The 23540-nt window shown below is 40.4% G+C and overlaps 4 protein-coding genes and 1 long non-coding RNA gene across 11 annotated transcripts; 2 read left to right on the top strand and 3 right to left on the bottom strand.

The window, feature by feature from the left end:
* Positions 1-6: 6 nt before the first annotated feature.
* On the bottom strand, positions 7-3993 carry LOC129757093 (uncharacterized). 5 transcript variants are annotated; one of them, XM_055754220.1, is made up of 5 exons: positions 3701-3993; positions 2964-3084; positions 915-1756; positions 228-859; positions 7-167 (listed from the first exon to the last, which is right to left on the bottom strand). In XM_055754220.1, exons 2-5 carry the CDS (start codon positions 3079-3081, stop codon positions 14-16), a joined length of 1746 nt encoding a protein of 581 aa, XP_055610195.1. In that variant the 5' UTR covers positions 3082-3084; positions 3701-3993; the 3' UTR covers positions 7-13. The 5 variants fall into 5 exon arrangements, with proteins under 5 accessions (XP_055610195.1, XP_055610194.1, XP_055610198.1 ...); XM_055754219.1 differs by having other exon boundaries at positions 228-862; XM_055754223.1 differs by lacking the exon at positions 2964-3084 and having other exon boundaries at positions 228-862.
* A 633-nt stretch (positions 3994-4626) lies between these two features.
* On the bottom strand, positions 4627-5218 carry LOC129758248 (uncharacterized). Its single transcript, XR_008739926.1, has 2 exons — positions 5036-5218; positions 4627-4966 (listed from the first exon to the last, which is right to left on the bottom strand). It is a non-coding gene; the product is annotated as an uncharacterized LOC129758248 (long non-coding RNA).
* Positions 5219-5462: 244 nt separating this feature from the next.
* Positions 5463-6561, top strand: LOC129754638 (copper chaperone for superoxide dismutase). Of its 2 annotated transcripts, none has more exons than XM_055750804.1 (3): positions 5463-5600; positions 5660-5849; positions 5934-6561. In XM_055750804.1, the coding sequence occupies exons 1-3, from the start codon at positions 5538-5540 to the stop codon at positions 6443-6445; spliced, it is 765 nt and encodes a 254-aa protein (XP_055606779.1). In that variant the 5' UTR covers positions 5463-5537; the 3' UTR covers positions 6446-6561. The 2 variants fall into 2 exon arrangements, with proteins under 2 accessions (XP_055606779.1, XP_055606780.1); XM_055750805.1 differs by having other exon boundaries at positions 5967-6551.
* On the bottom strand, positions 5468-8431 carry LOC129754637 (uncharacterized). 2 transcript variants are annotated; one of them, XM_055750802.1, is made up of 5 exons: positions 8215-8431; positions 8068-8154; positions 7727-7836; positions 7571-7665; positions 5468-7498 (listed from the first exon to the last, which is right to left on the bottom strand). In XM_055750802.1, exons 1-5 carry the CDS (start codon positions 8245-8247, stop codon positions 6678-6680), a joined length of 1146 nt encoding a protein of 381 aa, XP_055606777.1. In that variant the 5' UTR covers positions 8248-8431; the 3' UTR covers positions 5468-6677. The 2 variants fall into 2 exon arrangements, with proteins under 2 accessions (XP_055606777.1, XP_055606776.1); XM_055750801.1 differs by having other exon boundaries at positions 5468-7504.
* Positions 8432-12367: 3936 nt separating this feature from the next.
* Positions 12368-13700, top strand: LOC129754709 (proline-rich protein PRCC). The gene has a single exon (XM_055750921.1). It carries the CDS (start codon positions 12449-12451, stop codon positions 13655-13657), a length of 1209 nt encoding a protein of 402 aa, XP_055606896.1. The 5' UTR covers positions 12368-12448; the 3' UTR covers positions 13658-13700.
* The last annotated feature ends 9840 nt before the right edge of the window (positions 13701-23540 follow it).

Genomic DNA, 23540 nt, shown 5'->3' on the forward strand with positions numbered 1-23540 from the left:
ACAATCGACATTTTTAGAGTAGCCTTAAATTGGAAAAAAAGGGATTACACTTACCGACTAGTCCACGATATCCTAGGACACTGTTTTCGTGGATATGCATCGAGAGGTGTTGCTGGCGAAGAAATGCTTCCGTATCGACCCCGCGGACTTGAGATGGTTTAAGAAATCTATAAACAAGTAGGTATATTTAAATACATACTCAATGAGTTTTGACTCCCAGTTTTTACCTTTTAGGAATTCTCGATAGAACATCTGTGTTGTGAGCTGCTGGGCCAAAGCCCAAGTTCAACAGAATACGTTCCGGATCCGGCTTCCGAGCATTCAATAAACTTTCCACACTAGAGCAGCGGCTAGAGTCTGACTGCAGCGAACTGTCCTTCATCAGCATAGTGCTGCGTCGCCGAGGAGATTCGGACAAAGAGTTGTCCTGCTGAATACTGAGCTTGCTAGAAGTACGCGGAATGGGACTAACTGGAACCGAACAAGCCAACATATTGCTATTGCTATTGTTTATGCTAGAACTGGTGTTGAGCGAAGATGGGTTTGGGCAACTGTTGTTACATTCGCTGATGACAAACTGATCGTCGTCGTTCATTTCGCTGAAACTGCGCCCAATTTCAAGCAGATTGTACCGTTTGTTATTGGCACGAGGATTTTCGCTGGAGCTTCGACCGATTTTACCGATTCCCATACGGTGGTAGGTTTTAGCCGGATTGAGATAGGTTCCGTATGCTTGTGGTGGCACTTCTAGGTTCTCTTTTTCATCATCTTCCTCGCTGACATCAGGAATATCGTCATCTTTTGGGAATGATTCGTCAAAGGAGAACTCATAGATGTCGCTCATGCTAAGCTTCGCACACTGCTGCAAGGAAACGGTAATTTTGAGAAGGAAAGCTAAACTTATTATGACTTACCTCTGGCTCAATCACTTTCGGGTCGACATCTTCTTCACCGGATTCAGTATGAGTACTTGGTCTCGTTTCCGAATCTTCGGCTACTGATACTGCCAATGAAACAGCAACAGCTTTGTCCACTTCCGATTGAGATGGCTGCAATTTTTGATCCAAATTTTCTTTGCTTGTGCCAAACATGTTGCGGATATCGATCTTTTTCGATTTTATCAAGCTATATTTTGCTTTGTTCATACTCAGTTTATCATAGAACTCATTTATTTTAATCTTTCCTATCGAAGCTATGGAATTTGATTTTCGTGGTTCTTCATCGGGAGTCACATACAAGTCTTGCTCACCAACGGAGAGATTCTCCTGCTCCAAATTCGAGCTGCTGCGACTAAACTTTTCCAACAGATTCTTTTTCGACAGTAAACTTTTGATAGAAATGGACGAGCCACTATCGGACTTCCCATCAAGGGGTGTAGTGAGGGGTCCAGCAATGCTTTTTTCTTCTTCACTACAGCAGCTCGGACCAGCCGAAATAAGAGGAGGCTCAATTGTAGTAAGTACGTGTGGTAATGCATCTGCTTCCATTTCGGAACCGGACTCATCGCTAACTCCAACCAACGTTGTCGGGATCGGTTCCATCAGCAATGCATCGGGGTTTGAAGGTTGGGATGTTGGGTCAACTGCTGGGACTGCTATCTGTATAGGGCAGGATGGCCCAGCTTCCATTTGATCGACTCCGGTGCTCTCCGCTGGCGGTATTTGTATGGAATCCACCCATTTTTGGACGGAGGCCGGACTTTTCTTACGCATCTCATCGACGATGTCGTTTAGCCAGTAGCGAACACGCGAGCGAACTGTAGAAAAGATATTTTTTTGAAGTTTTTAAATCAACAAATTATTTGAATTTTGGATAAAAAATAAAGAAACATTAAGAAATTTCTAGATAGGTACTTCGTCTAGGTTTGTGCTGCTTGTCTCTTTTACAGGTATCGAATAATTCCAGTAGACTTTCTTCTTCCGCGGTTCTGAGAAAATTGTGCCCATTGTGCATCATGATATAAAAAACTTATCACGTTGATTGATACAGATTGAAAAAAAAAAATTAAAAAATCTTATTATGCAGTCAAGCGGCGAAATGTGCAGGAAACCTTAAGTAGGGTTGTGAGATGTGATGCGAGCTGTTATAGATGTAGATTCTGTGAACCAACTGACTGAGTCTTGAGAAATCAAGATAGGGCAGCGTAAACAAATCGCTGTCGCGATAAGCCTCACAAACAACCGTTTCTCATTATCCAAGGACTTTGATCTTTACAAATTCACAAATATGGATTGTCTATATCTACAAAACTATCACTTAGAGGTTGGCAAGGTTCAAGTAAAATGAAGAAGAATAATTATCTCAGAAGAAAAAAAAGCTGAAAAAATGTTTTCCAATCCTGTTTTAATCTTAATGAGTCAAACATTGTATTTGGAGATGAAACAAATTTGTTGCTTACATATGGTCTCATTTCATGATTCATTTCAAACACTATCAGCCAGGCACATCTGTTTGAAGATCACATGAAATCGATCACGTGTTGCGTGGTCATGCAAGCATGCATCAATAAGAAAAGGCGAAGCCGTGTTTGGAGATGATAGTACGATAGGTGAATGGAATTAAGTTTATAACATCACAAAAGTAATTTCGTTAAGATTTTTCGGAGCGAAAGTTTCACTAGGTTTCTTGTATTTTTCAATTTTTCTAGTAGATGTACAATGAAAGATGTGCCGAGAAGAGGAAACAAAGATCAGTTGACCAATAGAAAAGACTGAGGTTATTTTTTTCAGTAAAATGAGAAATGCATAACACATTCTGAATGAGACAACCAGTTGTGCCGAGTGAATCGAAGGGGAAGAAATAAAACAATATTCTGAATGCAAAACAGCAAATTCGGAGAGACAAACATGTGGTAACATAATAAAAAACACACGTGTACACGAAGGCATGTTGGATTCGGGTACACAGAAAACGGAAAGCAACTCTATTTTTCGAGTACGAGTAAAACCGTGTTCTGAACCAACCGTTCGCGGAATTGGGAGCAACGTTTGCAGCTTTTGGTGTGGAACTCTCGCATTCCTCAGACATTGGTTCACATTCCTGAACCGATGGTGGGTTTTGTTCTGCCTCATCGAATTGCATTGCCTAAACGGATAGGATCGATGTATATTAGAGTTACAAAAGTAAACCACAAGGTATGTTCGGAAAAATTTGTCTTTTAAGTTGGTTTTTGTTCTACTAGTGTTCAATATCTGGGACCTGTTCAATAACTAGTGCTTCTAACTCTAACCTAGGTATTTAGAATATCAATTTGCATCATGTTAGCTTTTTGAATGTAAAACTCATAATAAAATGGAAATTTATTGAAACAAAAGACTTTTCTGTAAAATGTTAACCTTTTGCTTAATAGAAAATCCACTAGAAGATCTTATAGGTAAGGTAGGGTTTTTATTGATGTTTTATTCGATCTACTAAAAATATTTCCAAGCGATCACAAAATAAGTTGTTCTTTTATGCCTAGCTAGCAAACCAAAGAAAAAAAAACTCATTCAGCAGCGATACCTATAAAAAAAAATATATCAACCACCTGAATGACCTTCAATTTCTTGTTATATGACTCTGCCATATTCTCCAAACTTTGTCTGGAGATGACTCCAGTGATTTGAGATTAATTTGTCTAGAAATCTTTTCATTGCTCGTTAAACCATGGCTAAATTCTACACGGACAGAAGGTGTTAAAAGTTCTAACAAGGAAACTTACCTGTTCTGCTGCCCCTGGAAAAAATGCTAAAAATACTTTATTTAATCACCTAAAAATCGATGAATAATAACTTTCACTCAAAGAGGGAAAAAATAACTTCCGGATAAAGCTGCCGCAAATAACTGAACTGTTGGATTGACTGGTTATCAGGATAGAAATTCGACTTTTGACGAAAACAGCTGTTAGGTATAATGGAGCCAATTTTAGAAAATAATTGAAAAAAATATCCGAATCGCTCAGTAAAACTGATGTTGCGAGCTGATGGGGGCTGTCTGTTTAGACTGTTGGCACAAAAAAGAGACACAAAAAGATCGCACAAAAGACACTCTAATCGCCGAAACACGCAGTTTCGAAGTTTCAGTTGACGCAAGGCGCAACTATAGTTTTTCCCGATTAATAAATCAATCCAAACGGGCCATAGAGTACACAAATGGCTTGTGCAAATTCGATGATTCCACGACGATTGTTTGATTCCATGCTCGCCCACACACGATAAGCAGGCCAGAGACTACACAAATGTCGAGTGCAAATTCGACGATTCCACGGCGATTGTTTGATCTATATGCTCGCCCACACACGATACAAACAAATTTCACACGATCACAAACGATTGCTGGCGAAAACAGCAACAGTAACAACAAAAAACCACCTCCGCCCCGGCGGGGGCTGAGTAAATGGCTTCAATTTTGTACAAACAGCACCATAAACCACACGCTCGGCCATATTGAACCATAAATGCTTGAAAAATAACCATAATGGCAGTTTTGTGGGTTAAGTCGTTTTATGAGTTTTCAGTGAAAACTCATTAAATGAGATTCCGAGGAGAACTTGGATTATGGTTATTTTTCAAACATGTTTGAAATAAGTGAAAATTGGCAGAAATTCGTCGGAAAAAGAACTTTATAGATGTAAAATGACAAGAATCATTTCGTGGTTGTTCTAAAAAGCTTTTATTTCACAATATATTACGAATATATGAACATCCAAATATACAAGAAAAAAATTGTTCTTAACCTAACCGGCATTTCCACTGTTGGATGTTGGCAATAAAGATACTCAAACTATTTTCACCAACTGAGAGGAATTGTTGCGCTTTGATTTCGTTTGTTAACCTCTTCGAACACCATTTCCGGATTAAGCGCTGGTGTTTCATTCCCAATGAGCGCGCAGCACCCGATCCTGTAGCCCGTAGTGTTTTGTTTCTACTTGCAGCTTTAAGAATCTGACAGATTCGCTGGGCAAGTGGAAGTGCTCCTCTTCTCATTACTGCAATAAAAAGGAAAACAGGAAATTGTTAGTGTCCGATTCCGTATCTCGTCCCGGTGTTTCGGCAACCTTCACTATTGGAATTCACTTCCCGAACAGCTAACGTTTATACAGCTGTGGTTTGCTCCTGCAAATCTTTTACTATAAGCTCCTGATCCGGATCCTATGAAACAGCCTGTGGTCCAGCACAACGGGAAATTGGAAGATGTTTCGTCCTCTTTGAATGGAAAAATGTACTAATATTCAGTCGATTCGACACACAGCGGAAAAAAATTAACAAGTTAAACGCGCGTCCAAAGATGGCTACTGTTTTTTCATTGATTTTACGGTTGAAATTTAACCATTTTCGAAATTTTTTGTCAGAACTTCCGTCATGCTTGAAATTGAACCATACTTCACGGTTAAAAAACAACAATTATCGCAGTTCTTTTGAAAATCTCAAAAAATGGTTCAAGAAAAACCATTAATGGTTGAAAAAATATGAGCGTCATGATGGTCATGTTGAACCAAAACATTTTTCCGGCTTTCTCGTATTTTTAAAACAAAATTTAGTCTACTTTAGTTCGGTTAGATGCTGCTAGACTTGATTAAATCTGTATTTGTTAAAACTGGTAAAATGACGGATGAAATAAAGGTAGGTGCCACCACGTTCGATCCAATAAATTAATGCATCAAAATTTTGTTTTAATTCAGATCGAATTTGCGGTACAAATTTCCAACCCCAAGTGTGCTAGCGATATCAGATCAGCATTGGCCGATGTTGGCGAGATCGACATTGATATGGACAAAGGTAGTGTTCTGGTGACGACAACCGTTCCGTGGATAGAAATACAAAATAAAATAGAAGCAACTGGTCGCCGGGCGGTCCTGTCCGGTTTCGGAGGTAAGTTTCAATTCTATGCGATGTTTTTTCTTTTTGAAAATTTCACGTTTTAGTGATTTGAAAAGTATAATATGAATTTAAAAGACATGATCTTGAACAAATTTGTCCGACTACCAGGACAATCTGCTGTCTCAATAGTAAATCATGGAAACGAAAAAACCAACGTAAAAGGTGTGGTTCGTTTCTGTGCTACGGGAGGAAATCAAGCAACTAATAGTATCGGAGCCGTGGTAGACGGAGCAATCGATGGTCTAGATTCCAACAGAAGGTACAAAGTGAACATTCACGAATGTGGAGATATTTCTGACGGATGTGCCTCTGTCGGTGATGTCTACGATTCTAGAGAGATCGATTCTGATGACACAGGACGTGCCACAATTCGGTATGTTCGTGATAAGCTTTCGATACCAGACATAATCGGTAGGGCGGTGGTCATTGCTGAAGCTGACAGTGATCGGCGATTAGCATGTGGTATCATAGCTCGATCGGCGAGTATATTTGAAAACTACAAGAAAATATGCGCCTGTGATGGGGTTACGATTTGGGACGAACGGGAGAAGCCTCTAGCAGGAAGTGGGCGTAGGACTGCTCCATAACTTCCAAGGACGAACTGAAAAGCGACTTTGAAAACCTGGTGGGAAATTCCAACGGTGCAGGGCTTAACCTATTACTTCAATCATTCATGTTGAAAGTAAAACTTTAAATATTATGAAAGAAATAAAATTTCAAAATTACCTAACTGTTTCAAACATTTTGATGACCTACAAAATTAGACTTAGTTCTTCGACTACATCCATTATACTGTTGTTTGTACAAAAGTTTATTTGTTTAATCATCAATGACAATTGATACGTCCATGTCTTGATTGTCCTTGCTCATATCTAAGTTAAGTTTAGTCAAATGAGCTCGACACATTTGCTTGTAAGTTACCACCAATTCCATACATTTAGGTGGTGCTGATATTGATATATTAATGTGCACTGTCAGCATTTCCGAATCCGTTTCAAGTGGCACCAATCGTGTCATCATGCCAAGCACACCGACAAACTGTTCTTTGCTGAAACGATAGCTCATTTCGCCCAATGTAGTCTTGTACCAGCTGGAATATTTCCCAACTACACTTTCGTTGGCCGAACTAATTTCCCTAACAATTGCTATCAGCAGTAGAAAGAGATCAAAATTCATCGTATCAACCATTTCTCCGAACAGTTCCTTTAGAAAACCCTTGATGCGTAGAATCTCTACTTTATCATTACCAATATTGATTGACACTAGACGTAAAATTTGTAGAAAAAATCTCCATGAAACGTTATCCCTTTTCTTACAGAAACTAAACATCGTTTCGAGCGTTTGATCTTTATCCTTGATTACCTCTTTCAAAATTTGACAAAAGATGCTTGAATCTAGTTCTTTTCCTTGTTGGCGCCACTCCGTCTGCAAAGGTATGCTTCGCTCCAGATCATTGTTTGGGCCCTTCTGGAGTAACAATGTTAAATGTTGCTGCCGAAGTTTGTAGATTTCGTCACTTTCAAGAAACTGTCTAACGTGTTGCAAATAGTTGCACGAAACTATGTCTGGATTTTCGATCAAATCATCTAGAGCCAGACTTATTGTTTCGTTTACAATTTGAGAAAGTTCTACAGAAATGTCTGTTCCTAGGAAAAAATTAAAGGTATTCAGAAGTCATTTAAAGTTTTTGTGATTTTTTTTTTAAATCTCACCCAGATATGAATAGCTGATCAGTTCGGCAAGTAGGGTATGTTCGGCTTCAAGCAAGTCGTTCATCACCCTTTGAATCAATTCTTTAGAATGTAACCTGTAATATATTTTTTATATTCAAATTTGGAGTTTTATGAAAACTCAAGCCAACTTTCTACCTTAATATATACTCTGATGTTATGAGTATTCCTGTAGCTCTCAGTGCAGCTAACACTTTGGTACTACCCAAGTTCCATTCCTGTGCTAGGAAGAAATCACGTATTATGTGCTGCAAACAGTAAAAAATGTCATTGTAACGTATTTTCAATAGACTATCTAAAATTAATCTTCATGTTGGAAAAATTAAACTGCTTCATCTTCATTATTTTCTAAAGTTTTATTGGTTTAGGTTTCGAAATGTAAAAATCGTCGCCAAAGAAATAAGTAAAAGTTATCTTTTAAGAGTCCAAAATCTAAATAATACTTATTATCTTTAAGATGAATAGTTTCAAATACGCACCCTTTCGTGATTTTCCAAATACTTCAATTGTGTTCTAAATTCTTCCTCGTATGGCAAATGTAACGTTTCGATGCGGTCGGTGATCTCCTGCAAAACAAAATACATAGCTTTACAGCTTCATCTGAGCTTAAACTCATATGTATTTACCTGTAAAATATTTCTAATTCTTGCGTAAGTCATAGTTGGGTTACACAGTTCTCAATAAAACTATGTTACAAATTGAAATGATAACGGAATTCACACTTTTTAATTAAAGGAAGGCACAGATAAATGCGCGTATATAGAAATAACGGTTGTATATAATATACTAGAAACCGTTTATACGGTTTATACTTGCATTTAATTTTTTTTCCTTGAAGTTGTCCCCATGATGAATCTAAAGCCTAGTCCACACTAGGAGACGGTTCGTCTCGAGACGGTCTCAGCGTCTCCCATTTTCTTCGGGAGACACTGAGACCGTCTCACGTTTCCAACAACAACAACAGACAACAAAGCTCGTCTCATAACAAAAATCGCAGTTCATGTTGCCTAGTGTGGACTAGGCTTAATACTGTATTTGTTTTCTCCACTCGTGGACAAGGTTGCCAACTATTTTTCAGAAAAGTCTGGAAGATTTTTAAAAAATGTCTGGAAATTTCTGCAAATGTCTGGACACCTAAGTTTTGAAGGTAGCAACCTTTTTTTTGGTCCCCAGATCTCAATCTTACACTAGTATTTTTCTATCACTATATCAGTCACGTGCTCTGTCTGAGTTTCAATTTAACATACATCCTCAAAGGATTTGCCAAGGTTTCGAACCCTTATTGAATTCATAGTTCATAGGTTCTACTAATCATTTCCTCAGGGTGGCCACTCGAAATCCATTTTGGTTTTTACCGCATTTTTCTCGACTTTTTCCCGCATGTTAACATGAAATTCCCGATTTTGTAAAACAGGAAACAAAACAAAAATCCGAATATTTATTTTTGAAACCACCTACCTAGACCTAGATTTCTGCGATTTGCCTTTGTTTTTATATTTTTTTCAAAAATCGTCCTGAATTGCCCGACCATGTAGAAACGTGTGATGGAAAGTATGGTATTTTTAAGTTAAAAATCATCGTTCTTTGAAACTACTATTTTGAAGATATTTTGCTCAAATTCGACCTTCATATAATTCAATATCAAATAAGCAATTTCAAATTGCTTAGCACCTGCTTTGACATGTTTTGTTCTAGGTTTCACAGGATCCAAATATCTTTGGTAACGAACGCCCTAGCAGCGACAAGTCATCTGATGTCCTTTCAATTCTTTGAGACATTTTGAATATCAGAGAATCCCCTACCTGAAAAAGACCTCGTAATACATCATATGGTAATATCATCTGATTGGAAATGATCGATTCAAAACATGAGGGGTATTACAATGGAACAAATATAAGGAAAATGAAATAATCGCTCTTGGTTTTATAATTAAAAACTCTCTGGAGTATTCGACCGAATATTCGTTTGGCCGAATAGTTTAAAAGGTCAATATTCGGTATTTGGCCGTTGACCGAGTCGTCCATCATGCTTCCTCTCTATGAGCGTCGGATAGAAGCTTCAATTGTTTCGTCTCCTCGGCCGCCTCTCGCTTCCGATTTGCAATAGTTTCTATAACAGATTGTTTTCCTTTTTTTTGTGTTAATGCATACTGGATTAACGATGCATACTGGATTAACGATTTCGTTACGGTTATTCCCGTTGTTCAATGAAGCAAGTTAAAACTAGTCAAAACCGATCCAACACGGTAAGAGGATCCATTTCGACCTGGTAGAAATCGGTCGAAGCCAATCAGAAAGAGATTGATGATCAACTGTGAATCAATTTTTACTTAAGTACTTAACAATTGTTTCGCCTTTTTCGTTCAAACTTCATTGAACAGACTTTCACCGAGCCAAAAATTCCCGACTTTTCGGGAGAAATTCCCGGCTTTTTTCTGCATTTTTCCCGGTGGATTCCAAATCCTGTCTTTTTCCCGCATTTCCCGAATGGGTGGCCACCCTGTTTCCTGCCATATTACACCATGACAAAATTGAATTTTCATAAAATCTTAGAACAATTTATGTCCAAACACAAAAGTCTGGAATTGTCTGGAAGAAATGCCAAAAGTCTGGAAGTCTGGAAACCTTAAAAAATGTCTGGCAAAAGTCCAAAAAGTCTGGAAGATCCAGACAAAATCTGGAAGGTTGACATCACTGCTCGTGGAGTGTTCCACCGTACCCGATAAAAACAAACACAAATCGTCGCCAGTGTACACTGAACCCAAATTCACACTTAAAAAACACTAGAAGATTCACTTAAAAGTGAAAACGCAGTGAATTTCTTCATTTCAAGTGGCTCATGTACATTTCACTTGCCTCTCACTTAAGTTTTAAGTGACCGAATCAATATACACTAGCTCATCACTTGAGTTTTAAGTGACCGGCATTGAATGTCTTCGATGCTCACTTGAAATCCACTTGACCGGTCACTTAAGCCAATATTCACTTGCCCATCACTTAAAATTCAAGTGATTTTTTGCATAGCGAATGTCAACAATGTCAGTATTGATTGTTTCATTGTTGTTTGGAAAAGAAACAACAGAGGTTTGTTTGAGTTGGTAGATGCAGAATTAAAGTAATTTATATGTTATAAGACAATGATATTTTCCATAGGTCGACCGACAGAAACATCGTGTGAACCGGTTAACACGTCGCAGAGACCCTTTTTAAAGCAATCAGGTTTCGGATACGTTTTCCGATGATGATTTATTTTGGAAATATTCAAGTGCAATTAAAGTAAGTATCATGCAAAACAATAAATACTAGTTAAATTTATTTTATTTTTTAATTATTAATTCAGAAAAGATCAACCCGAATGTCTCGTCAAAGTGAGTAAGTCAATGATTTTTCGAAGCCGAAAAATCTTTTTGAAGAAGAAAAAGTGACGTTTTTTACGTTGTATTTTTAATAAATAATTGTTTTGTAGAAACAAAGTTGATTAATGTTTGATATTCCGAAATTTCACCTAAAAACCACTACAATTGAAAGATATTATTGACCTGAGCAAACATTTGAAATTGACTTTGCCATTCACTTGAAATTCACTTGATCGCTCACTTAAGTGATTTCACTTGACCGGTCACTTAAAATTCACATGAATTTACGTATGGCGCAAATTCACTCCAGATGTCACTTACCTTTAAAGTGAAAATTATTTTCGGTGTATTGCTATCTCACTCACTCACACGCTCTCTCGCAACACTGGCAAAATTATCGGTGGGCCACCGTCCGTAAGCAGAACTCCGACAGGTCAAAACCAGTGCAACACCGTCCGAATAAACAAACAGTTTGACAGCACCTAGTGGTGCACCAGTGCAACACTAGTGCAACACTCGGCATAAACAAATACGGTATAAATATGGTGGTCTCACTTTGGCAAAAAGTAGACGAGGGTTGGATGCGGAAGAGGGGGCGGAACGCAGCCGAAATTTGACAGCTGGCTGTTTGGCTGGCTGCTGGCTGGCTGGGATGCCAGGTGCTCTGATTTTTTGTAAAACACGAAGTTGTGCCAATCATCAAGATATTGCTAAGACAGAGATTTCGCCTTGATTTTTGGATTTTTGCAAATATAATTCATAGAATCGAAAAAAAATCTTCCGGCTGAGCTCCGGGCTGGTAAGCAAAGCTGGAAGACGTTGGACCAGGTTGGACCTAGATGCATCAAGCTTAATAGTTTGCAACAACCGTGCACGCTCCTTTTTCCTTCGGTGAGGGAGCAAAGCTGAGTTCAACCTTATGAACTAAAAATTGAACTCTCTTTGTTGGACTGAAAACACTTAGCGAGTTCACTTCGAACCGGAAGAGCAACCAACGAACACGACGCAAAATTTAGTCGTTCCGGAACAATTACCGGAAGACTATGAGGAACTTCATAATGGAATGTCCACCGTGTCAGCGTAAAATTCTGTCCGTCATTGTTATCATATGGTGAGCGGCTTGAAATGTCCGGAAACTTCCGGATGTTATTTACTTCCCGTGGAAAGTAACATCCGGAAGTTTTCTTTGACCGGGAGTGTCAAAACTTTCCATCGCTCTGTAATTGCAATGCAATGTACCGGAACAGCAACATTCGGGTAAAAAAAATTTAACCATCCGATTTGCGATTGCCCAGTCGAACTCAAAGTTGAGTGCTGCTACTGAAGTGCTGTTTTGAACCAAAACTACTTAATTTTGAGTTTAAAAAAAGGAGCGTGTGTATTTTGTGTCAATTCCAAGCGCGGTGTAATTGCTGGCGGTATAATTGCGTAATCCTGTTTTGAAGAGGAAACCATAAAATTTTCCTGAATGTTGGAGAAAGTGAATTAGCTTAAAGTTTTGAAAAATGTCCCTTGTTGCATACGATTACAGTAGTGATGAAGATTCCGGTCAAGAAGAAACCGACCCAGTACCAAGCACAGTTGTTAACAAAAATGAGAATGGCTCGGTTCAGTTGGAACAGGAATCTGAATCAACATCAGAGCCAACTAACGAGATAAACAAAGTAATACAGGAGGAACCAACTAATCATCTTCATCTACCCACTCCAAAAATTTTCACGCTTAATGGAGTTAGTGTCGAAGAAGAAGACGATGAATTCCTACGAAAAAAAGCGGTCCCAATCGAAAAACCCACTCCACTGATTCCTCTAACAAAGGCAATCCATTCAAAGGTAAAGAATGGGAAAGTTCAAATTAGTATTCCATCGTTAAATGATTTTTCGATTGATGAGACTAAGGATAAACCTAAACCTAAGGCCATCATCGGTGCAGAACTTCCAAATCGAACTACCGGGTTGCTTAATATGCTTCCCAAACCGAAGTCCGAAATGGCGTTTCCCATTCATTCAACAGTACCTGGAACAGGGCAGTCGAAGTCTGCTTTTAACATGTTGGTACCAGATTCTGTGACGCAACGTTCCAAAAATGCAAAACAGCCACCTAAAAAACCTCTTCAAAAACCTACTGTATCAAGTAAACTTGATAATAAAGAAAGTGATGACAGCGACGGCGATGATGATGAAAAATTAGATTTCTTCTCCTTCAACAATGATGAAAAATTACCGGAAATAAGTACAAATGAAATCAATGCTATGGTAGCTAAACGAGCAGCCCGAATGGCTAAAGCAGCTAAAGATTTCGAAGAATTATCTAATCCCCAAGAAGAGATGCAACCAGGACCAAGTGCTAGCCAATCAAACCCTGCACTATACACGCACGAGAGCGAACAGAACTTAGCTAGCGATCGAGCTATATCGTCGTTGATAGGTGGCAATAAAGCTAAACGGGCCAAGTTGGACGAAGTGCAGATTATCGATATCAACTCATCGGACATTGTACCTAACGAGGAAGACTTCATGAGACGCAAATTGATGGACGAAACGGGTTTTGTGGCCACAGGAAATTTGACGGGCGATTGGACCTGCACCAGCAAGCGGAAGTCCCATATCACCTATCTGGCTTCGAAGGCTATGGAAAACGCCCAGGAACTGGAGGCCATGTGGTCTGCCAATCGACAAAGTCGCCGACAAACGCAGAGCAAATATGGGTTTTAATCCGATGAAACGTCCAATAAATGTCTAGGCTATGCAAACTGTAGTTAGTTTTTTTTATTATTTAGATCAAACAGTTTGATTACTCTTATCACCGATCTACTCATATTAATACTGTGAAATATCCTTCTAATTTGTTATAATGTCCGGTTTGTTATTTTTTTAATCATAGGTTTATTTATTGCATTTTACTTAAGTTTCATTTTGCCAAGTGGATCACTTATTAAAAGACATACACCGTCTTAGCCGATTTAGGCTTTACAGACTGAATAAATGACGTGGACAACTTAAGATTAACATTTAACACCCAGTACCGAGATGGGAATCGAACCCATGCCATCAGCGGACCAGCGATTACCGTCTTACCACGCTAACCACTCGACCACCGAGACGTACAAAATTAAAATTATTAATCTATGTTAGAAGAGGAGGAGCCGTAATAGTCGCGGCGACTCAACGTTAGCTTTGATTCCGTTTGGTTCTACTGAAAACTCCAGACTGAGGTCGGTTGTAATAATTCAAATGACCGAGAGATGGTATTCATGATACGAGTATCTTTCAGTTAAAATTTTACTGTTCAACTGAAAATCCATGTGATATTTGTTTTCTGAATAGAAATATCGTAAGTTTCACAAAATTATGATATTTCTTTTCATTGAAAAATTTATACCGTATTTTTTTTCACCTGGAGGCAAACTAGAGGCAACCTAGGTTCGCTCTAACTGCTGTCATCGTGCTCATTTATTGCTCGAGAGGCAACCCAGGTTCGCTCGAAAAACGGACGGAGTCGCCCTGAGAAGAAAGTCAGTTTTGCGAGAAGTTCACCAATACTCTCAACGTTGTTGTCAAAACATTAAACAGCTGTTTTTGGCTGAAAGTAAAACAGTTGAAATAATGAACGGGAAAATGATTATTGCCGCGATTTTGAACCTCTCAGCCAAGCAAAATCGTACTATCTGCTGTCCAGTGCAATCCGGACACGAAAAAAGGCAATCCGGATGTGAAGAACCGAATGAAGAAATCCAGAAGGGAGAACAAATTGACAGCTGTATGTAAACATTGCGCTCGTTCTCACGCACACCTACGTATGGAATAACTCGAAACCCGAAAATCATTTTTTTATTCTGACAGTTCTAGATCCAAATCCGGAATCGAAAAAAAATACGCCATTAGTTGCATATTAAACGGTGTTTAAATTATCTATTCTTCATCGACTTAATTTATAGTCCTATTTGCCGCTAGTAGTATTCGTGTCACAATTCAGGGCGTATCACTAACACCTTTTCATTTTGGGAACATTAACCTAAAAAACGACCGTGTTCGTCGGCTGGCTGCTCGATTTTTGCACTGGAACTTTTGGAGGTTAATTGTCCCGTGAGAAATGCGGGATCCCGAATGTGCGTGAGAAATGTCAAAAACAACTCTATTGTATACATTAAGGCGCTTTCTAAAGCATAAGCACCCGTAAACTGGGATGCCAACTGTGTGGATTTGTCTATATTATCATAAACATTGATACAGAATAACGAACGCATTCAGTGCAAGATTCCTTTGCATATACCTTTATACCAAAAACATAGTATATATATAATGTAATCGAGGCGGTTTGATTTCTATATTTGTGATACTTGGCTCATAAAGACTATAATCCGCGAGTATTTAGATCACTTTTATATTTATTTACCGGACACAAATCACCCATCTGCTGGTCTGCCATGTGCTGTCACTCGTGATGCCAGGGCGGTACTCAGGTACACTCTCTGTGCTTTGGCAAGGGCCCTACTCAGGTACCACATCTCTCCCCTTTTTTTAGATCAAAATAACATGATTTAATCGTTCGACTTAGCAGACCTTTTATCTCTCTCTTGGCTCGACTAGATACAACTTATGGGTTCACAGCTTCTTTCCCAAACTCACGAACTTCCTTATCGGATTGTACATCTGTGTTGGTCATCCGTCGTAAACCACTGTTCATCCTTCGCTGATCCTCGTTGAGCTCTTATACTTTTCTAATCGAAGGATGTCTGATTCTTTGACGAGAACCATCAGACTCTTTCCCCTTTTTTTCTTTTTTTTTTTAAATTTATTTTTTTTCTTCGAAGGCTCGTTTGCTGTAAGGCCTAAGGAGCCTAGTGATATTTTACATCTTCCCCTTATCTTCGAAAGTTTGATCGTTATCTGGCAAATTCATGTTAATTGACCTTTTTTTTTTTTATATCCTTGAAGTCTGAAATTGTTCATTATGAATTTCCCTTGAAGTAGAGTTCGTTTCGATACAGCTTACTGGTGCGACTGATCTGACGACCGCGATTCCACCCTGATCTCCTCTGACGTTAGGAAAGAATGCATATTTTTAGGTTTAACACCGTTTTTTTTACGGGTGCTAGGTAAACCGATGTGCAGTATCCCCATGTCGGTTGCGGTATCGCGTCCTAAGATACACTGTTGCCCACCCTGTACAACGTAGAATGATGCTTGGCCTTCCATGGAGTGGCTCGAACCTTCGACCGACACTGTTGCGTCAAATTTCTGCAACACAGTCAATGGCTTCATAGGACTGCCATATGGGAAGAATATTTCCGAGCACTCAGTCGACTGATTCTTAATAATAACTCCGTTGGATATGAGATGTTCCCAGGATCTAAAATGAATAACGAGTTATTATCAAACTAATCATCGTTAATATTAGATGACGACCTTTCATCTACAATATTCTTTTTACAACCAGTATCAACTATCATTTGTACCATGACGCCTCCAAGTACTATCCACATAAAGTCAACGCCGCCGTTGATGCTGAATATGTAATTTCGGTAATCTTTCCCGTCTTTCTTACGCTCACGCACGTTTTCAACTCTCGGTCGCTTTTCCGAAGAACATTTCCATTTTGATTGAGCTTCCAAGTTGTCTCTTTTGTGATAACGTTTGGGACATTTCACAGCGAGGTGTCCAAGCTGTTTACAATTATAACACTCTTTCTTTCTGGCAGGACAGCTCTTGTCCTCTCCTGTATGGTCATTATTTCCGCATCGGAAACACTCAGATTCTTTTGAATATAGGAGCTTATTGATCCCACTCACTGATGCCGGGTGAACACCATCATCGATCTCTGCATTTGGACCGGAAAGGTTCATGTACTGAGCCTGATGTTTTACAGACTCATACGAGTTGACCATTCTAGTCACAACGTCAATATTAAGAGTGTCTTTTTGGAGCAATTGTTCTTTGAGATCATTCGGCGCAAACATTATCACCTTATCAATCACACTGATCGATTTACTCTCCTCTGCTGTCTTCCCGAAATTGCACTTGCCTGCTTGGTCTTGGCATCTAAGCATAAACTTTTCCAAACTTTCGTCAGCAATCGGTTTAAGTGTCCAAAATACGTTTCTCTCAAAAGCGTCGTGCTGTTTTGGAGCGAAATACGTGTCGAGTTTGGATATCGCAACTTTGTAAGGGTCGATTGTTTGCACTTCGTCCTCATCGACATCAGCACCAGGTATCGACAGAAAAATTTCTTGCAGATCCGGACCTGCCTTCGCTAAGAATATATTCTTAATTCTTGTTTTATCAGTCTCCCCGCTAGCTGCAATAATGAACTCAAAATTGCGCTTGTATTTGAGCCATTCATTACGGATACTATTCCGTGGGAGCTGTTTAAACTTGAACTGCGGGATCTCCCACTTTTCCATGGTTGAACAGTATTCCGATTCAGAAAATCTGCGTTTAATTTCGGCTCCTTCGTTGGACCCAGAAGTTCCAAGAGTTACCCGCTTGGATAACTTCTTCAATTTGATCACTCCCAAGAGCCGTTACCTAGAAGTAACATCTTATTTAAGTATCATAAACAACATTGTTGTTATCCACTACTTACCAAAGTAGTCTTCCGCCTCCAGCGGCAATTATCCACCCCAAAGGGCTACCACTCCCGTGGTTTTTTTTTTTCCGCCGAATGGCCTACCACCCTTGTGGTAATGTTTTCTGCCCAAAGGCCTATCACATCTGTGATAATGTTTTCCGCCCGAAGGCCTACCACTCCCGTGGTAATTTTTCCTGCCCGAAGGCCTACCACCTTTGTGGTAATATCACTGCTACTTGCAGCCACTACAATTCAGTAGTATTTACGACCACTGTCCACCAGACAGTCACTACAACTCGGTTGTAGTATGGCAAAATTCCTCCTGAATCGCTTTATCCTCGTCGCCAACTGTGATACTTGGCTCATAAAGACTATAATCCGCGAGTATTTAGATCACTTTTATATTTATTTACCGGACACAAATCACCCATCTGCTGGTCTGCCATGTGCTGTCACTCGTGATGCCAGGGCGGTACTCAGGTACACTCTCTGTGCTTTGGCAAGGGCCCTACTCAGGTACCACAATATTCATCAAATAAAACACCTTGGCAATCGGCAACCCTTTCTGTTGTTCGGTTCCAGCGTTTGGAAGATATTAAACGAACCACAGACTACACAACATTTGTACAAACGCGATGAAAATCGATGAAGTTTTGTCGCTGTGAACACGATTTGCATCGTGTATGGCACTGCTTGAATGAGTGCCCAAACGGTTGGAGTAAAGCGGGCCATAAACTACACAAATGGCCTGTACAAATATGATGATTCCACGATGATTGTTTGATCTATGCTCGCCCACACACTATACAAACTTTTTTCACGCGAACACAAACGATTGCTGGCGAAAACAGCAACAGCAACAAACCATCCCGGCCGGGGCTGGGAGGATGGTTTGTACAAAATATTTCGATCCCGACCGATTTTACTCCAACCTATGCAAATCTTGTTTACAGCGACAAAATTTCATCGAATTTCATCGCATTTGTACAAATGTTGTGTAGTCTGTGGCCCGCTTAAAATCGGTCAGAAATATTTTGTACAAACCATCCTCCCAGCCGGGGTGGAGATGTTTTTTTTGTGTTGCTGTTTTCGCCAGCAATCGTTTGTGTTCGCGTGAAATATGTTTGAATCGTGTGTGGGCGAGCAATAATCAAACAGTCGTCGTGTAATCATCGAATTTGTACAGGTCATTTGTGTAGTCTATGGCCCGCTTTAGAAAGATGTCTGGTCAACATGAAATGTCGCCAGTGAATGTGGCCGTTGCTGATGATGTTGACGAAAACTCCGGTTCGGGGATTCAGCGACAATAATGTCTGCTAATCTGTCGCATGATTATCCGTTTGTATAGGCTCGCAATAGGCTGCCTACTGAGAGACGTTTAATGCAGTAGGATAAAACCTTCGAGGTCGTGTTTATACTCAAGCGTTTTCTTTAACAGTGCTGAAGAAATAAAAAAAAAAAAAAAAAAAAAAAAAAAAAAAAAAATCATTCGTCTTGCAACACTCGTTGAGAACACTTGTGGTTTCGCGCATCTCGAGCATTAGTGTCTAGTAGTGTGTGAGAAAAAAGTGTCCGTTGTCCGTCCGTTTATTCCGGGAGTGGATACCGTCCGGACGGTTAACCTTTTTATCCGGAGTTGTGTGCCGGGTTGTAAAAGTGGACATTTTCCTGCCATTCGCCAGGGCAGAGTTGACATTCATAACCCTTCGGAAAAGTGGGGTTATTGGTGGATTGCAGTTTTCCCATTTTCACCAAACTGACCGACACCGCCAAGAGAGGTTGATTACCACCAGGGGCATCGCAATTGTTTGGCAAATTACCCTGGATATCATCATTTGATTGTGCCCAGTACCAATTGGAGCAGCCATCTTCAACCAACAACAGAAGACCACGTGGTTGGGTTCATCGACATTGAAGGAGCCATAAATATAAAAGAGTGCTTAATTAGCTGGTAATTCTTTTTTCATTTTTTCTCTTTTTCTTGTATCTATCATTTTCTCTTTATTATTTCGTTCATATTTTGCTCCGCTCATATTTTTCCACGGTAGACATTCGTGTCTCCGCGAAAAAATATGAGCGAAGGCGGGGGGTTGGATCCACCAGCTGTAGATGATGAGAGGATCATCTACGAAGATGAGGAGCATCTGGAGGATTCAGCAGTAGCTGGTCCTTCAAATGCTAGTGCTCATGCCCCTCTAGTAGTTAGTTCTCCCTCACCACCTACAGCTGTGGAAAAAACATCCCGACTCCGGACCTATCCGGAAAACTCAACCTTTTCTGGGCCCTGGGTGGTTTTTATCCGGCCCAAAGCTAACGGTAAAGGTTTGAATGTGGTGCAGATCACCAAAGATCTGGCGAGGTGGCCCTCCGTTACCAGTGTTTCGAAGGTAAGGCCAAATAAATTGCGCGTCGTTGTGGCAGACCGGAAGGCCGCAAACGCGATTCTTGTTAGCAATTTTTTTAATTTGGAGTATCAGCTCTATATTCCGTCTCGAGACGTAGAAATCGAGGGTGTAATCACCGAATCGAGTCTGGAGGCTGAATACGTTAAGGCTCACGGCGTTGGCAAGTTTAAGAGCCTCGATTCTACTTCGGTCGGAATCGTGGATTGTTGCCAACTCAAGACTGCCATCGTCGTTGATGGCGTTAAAAAGTATACGCCTTCAGCCTCGATTCGAGTTACCTTCGCGGGAACAGCCCTCCCTCACTACGTCTTGATTGACGGAATTTTAAGGCTTCCAGTACGCCTTTATGTGCCTCGCCCAATGGAGTGCAAAAATTGCATAAAGTTGGGACACACTGCATCTCATTGCTGCAATAAGCAGCGATGCTCTCGTTGCGGGGAGAATCATGGGGAAGGAGCATGCTCGGCAATAGAGCAAAAATGTGTCTATTGCGGGGGCTCACCCCATGAAATCTCCTCGTGCGAGGCATTTAAAGGTAGCTGGGATAAGCAGAGGCGCTCTTTAAAAGAGCGTTCTAAACGTTCTTATGCCGCTATATTAAAGAGCGCCTCTCCACCGACCCAATCTCGACCTAGCAATATTTTCTCATTGCTGCCAGTTGATAATGAGGACACCGGGGACACAGACACGGCTGATGAGGTTCATCCAGTCCTCTCTGCAGGAGGCTCTCGGAAGCGTGCAAAGGTGCCTTCCCCCAAAATACCTCCAAAAATTCCTACGATTATCTCCTCAATAAGAGTTGAGAAAAATTCATCGTTTTCGGAAAATGAAAAACAAGTTCCTCCAGGCTTTCGCGGGAAAATTCCACAACAGAATAAACCATCGACTGTGGGAGAATCGCAAACCTCATCTGCTAACCTAATGCCAGAATCTATTACTCAATCTGGGATTTTTAAGTTGTCCGACATCTTGAACGGAATTTTCTCGTGTTTTAACGTACCAGAACCCATCAAAGGAATTGTTATTGCAATGCTTCCTATAATAAAGACATTTTTAACGCAGTTGATGCGAACTTGGCCCCTCCTTTCAGTGTTTGTCTCTCTCGATGGCTAATTTACGCCGAGAGGTCGGAGATATCACTGTTCTACAGTGGAATTGTCGTAGTCTTATTCCAAAATTGGATTCACTGAATTATTTACTTCATAGAACTAGTTGCGATATTTTTGCGTTGTCCGAAACTTGGCTTTCTTCTCAATCTACCATCTCTTTCCACGATTTTAATATCATCCGTCTGGATCGTGACGATTCTTATGGAGGGGTGCTTTTGGGGATCAACAAGTGCCACTCTTTTTATAGAATTCACCTTCCTTTATCGGGCGGAATTGAGGCCGTTGCTTGTCATACAACCATAAGAGGTAAGGACTTATGTGTTGTCAGTTTGTACTGGCCTCAGAGAGTTGCAGTGGATCGAAGTCACTTAGAAGACCTGTGCTCAGTGCTTCCTGAGCCAAGGTTGATCCTAGGTGACTTCAATTCACATGGAACTGTCTGGGGAGAACAAATTGACGATAGTCGTTCTACTCTTATCTATGACATTTGCGACAGTTTCAATTTAACAGTTTTGAACACGGGTGAAAAAACACGGGTACCTAAACCTCCTGCAAGACAAAGTGCAATTGACCTCTCGCTCTGCTCAAATTCACTATCATTTGATTGCCAGTGGAAGGTGGTCCATGATCCTAATGGTAGTGATCACTTGCCTATCGAAATCACAATCACCAATGGGGTCAACTCTTCAAACACAATAAATATGACATATGACCTTACAAGACACATCGACTGGAAAAAGTACTCGGACGAAATATTAACAGCCATCGACTCTATGCATGTTTTACCTCCTTTGGAAGAGTACCACTTTCTCTCTTGTTTGATACACGATATAGTGCAGTTTGCGCTCAAACAAAACCCATCCCAGAATCATCTGTGCGTCGAAGGCCTCCTAATCCATGGTGGGACCCCCAGTGTTCCAAGCTTTATAAGGACAAATCAGCAGCATTTAAAGAATTTCGAAAACATGGAACTCTTGTCCATTTTGAAGCATACGTTTCCCTTGAAAATCAGTTCAAAAAATTAATCAAGGGGAAGAAAAAGGCGTATTGGAGGAATTTTGTGGGTGGTTTATCGCGAGAAACATCCTTAAGCACCTTATGGAAAGTGGCACGAAGCATGCGTAATCGATCATCAACGAATGAAAGTGAGGAATATTCACAAAGATGGATTTTTAACTTCGCACGGAAAGTCTGTCCAGATTCTACACCTGTGCAAAAAATAATCCGGAATGTGCCTCCAGATAGGTGTGGTCTGGATTCCAGCTTTTCGATGGTAGAATTCTCACTTGCCCTCCTCTCTTGCAACAATTCTGCTCCGGGAATTGATAAAATTAAATTTAACTTGTTGAAAAACCTTCCGGACGCCGCTAAATTTCGCTTGTTAAATTTATTCAATCAATTCTTGGAGAATAACATTGTTCCCCAAGAGTGGAGACAAGTGAAAGTAATAGCTATCCAAAAGCCCGGGAAACCTGCGTCCGATCCGAATTCGTACCGCCCGATAGCGATGTTGTCTTGTATCCGCAAATTGATGGAGAAAATGATTTTGTTCCGATTGGATAAGTGGGTGGAAACAAATGGTCTCCTTTCAGATACTCAATTTGGGTTTCGAAGGGGCAAAGGAACAAACGATTGTCTTGCTTTGCTGTCTTCAGAGATACAAATGGCGTACGCAAAACGTGAGCAAATGGCTTCAGTGTTTCTAGACATAAAGGGAGCTTTTGATGCAGTCTCAATAGAGGTGTTGTCTGACAAGTTGCACTCCCGGGGTCTGCCTCCACTATTGAACAACATCTTATACAGCTTGCTATGTGAGAAACATTTGAACTTTGCTCACGGAGCTATTGCAGTTAAAAGAACCTCTTACATGGGCCTCCCGCAGGGTTCATGTTTGAGTCCACTTTTGTACAACTTTTACGTAAGTGACATCGACAGCTGTCTCTCTGAAGGCTGCACTCTAAGACAACTTGCAGATGACGGCGTGGTGTCTGTCACAGGATCTACTGAGTCTCATCTGCACAGACCTTTACAAGATACTTTAGACAGATTGTCTTCCTGGGCTTTGGGGCTTGGGATTGAGTTTTCTCCAGAGAAAACGGAGATGGTTGTTTTCACTAAGAAACGTAGACCTGCTCAACCTAGGCTTCAACTCCTAGGCAGGACGATCACTCAATCGAGGTGTTTTAAGTATCTTGGGGTTTGGTTTGATTCCAAATGTACCTGGAGAGCCCACATTGAGTATCTGAAAGGAAAATGCCAACAAAGAATCAATTTTCTCCGTTCAATCACTGGCACCTGGTGGGGAGCCCATCCAGAAGATCTTATAAAATTGTACCGAACGACCATTCTTTCAGTTATGGAATATGGTAGCTTCTGTTTTCAGTCAGCTGCCAAATCTCACATAATCAAACTCGAGCGTATCCAATACCGTTGTCTCCGCATCGCTTTGGGCTGTATGCCCTCAACGCATAATATGAGTCTTGAAGTTTTGGCAGGAATACTCCCCCTGAAAG

The sequence above is a fragment of the Uranotaenia lowii genome, chromosome 3, assembly GCF_029784155.1.
Source record: "Uranotaenia lowii strain MFRU-FL chromosome 3, ASM2978415v1, whole genome shotgun sequence".
NCBI lineage: Eukaryota > Metazoa > Arthropoda > Insecta > Diptera > Culicidae > Uranotaenia > Uranotaenia lowii.

What these genes read in the sequence shown, in the direction of transcription:
- LOC129754638 (XM_055750804.1), top strand. Translation starts at nt 5,538, where the DNA reads ATGCTGCTAGACTTGATTAAATCTGTATTTGTTAAAACTGGTAAAATG. An exon ending in AAATGACGGATGAAATAAAG is followed by an intron (nt 5,601 to 5,659) that starts GTAGGTGCCACC and finishes GTTTTAATTCAG; the next exon opens with ATCGAATTTGCGGTACAAAT. An exon ending in GGTCCTGTCCGGTTTCGGAG is followed by an intron (nt 5,850 to 5,933) that starts GTAAGTTTCAAT and finishes TGAATTTAAAAG; the next exon opens with ACATGATCTTGAACAAATTT.
- LOC129754637 (XM_055750801.1), bottom strand. Translation starts at nt 8,247, where the DNA reads ATGACTTACGCAAGAATTAGAAATATTTTACAG. An exon ending in GAATTAGAAATATTTTACAG is followed by an intron (nt 8,155 to 8,214) that starts GTAAATACATAT and finishes TTTGTTTTGCAG; the next exon opens with GAGATCACCGACCGCATCGA. An exon ending in ACATCAGAGTATATATTAAG is followed by an intron (nt 7,666 to 7,726) that starts GTAGAAAGTTGG and finishes AATATATTACAG; the next exon opens with GTTACATTCTAAAGAATTGA.
- LOC129757093 (XM_055754219.1), bottom strand. Translation starts at nt 3,081, where the DNA reads ATGCAATTCGATGAGGCAGAACAAAACCCACCATCGGTTCAGGAATGT. An exon ending in CGAAAGTGATTGAGCCAGAG is followed by an intron (nt 863 to 914) that starts GTAAGTCATAAT and finishes GTTTCCTTGCAG; the next exon opens with CAGTGTGCGAAGCTTAGCAT. An exon ending in CTATCGAGAATTCCTAAAAG is followed by an intron (nt 168 to 227) that starts GTAAAAACTGGG and finishes ACTTGTTTATAG; the next exon opens with ATTTCTTAAACCATCTCAAG.
- LOC129754709 (XM_055750921.1), top strand. Translation starts at nt 12,449, where the DNA reads ATGTCCCTTGTTGCATACGATTACAGTAGTGATGAAGATTCCGGTCAA.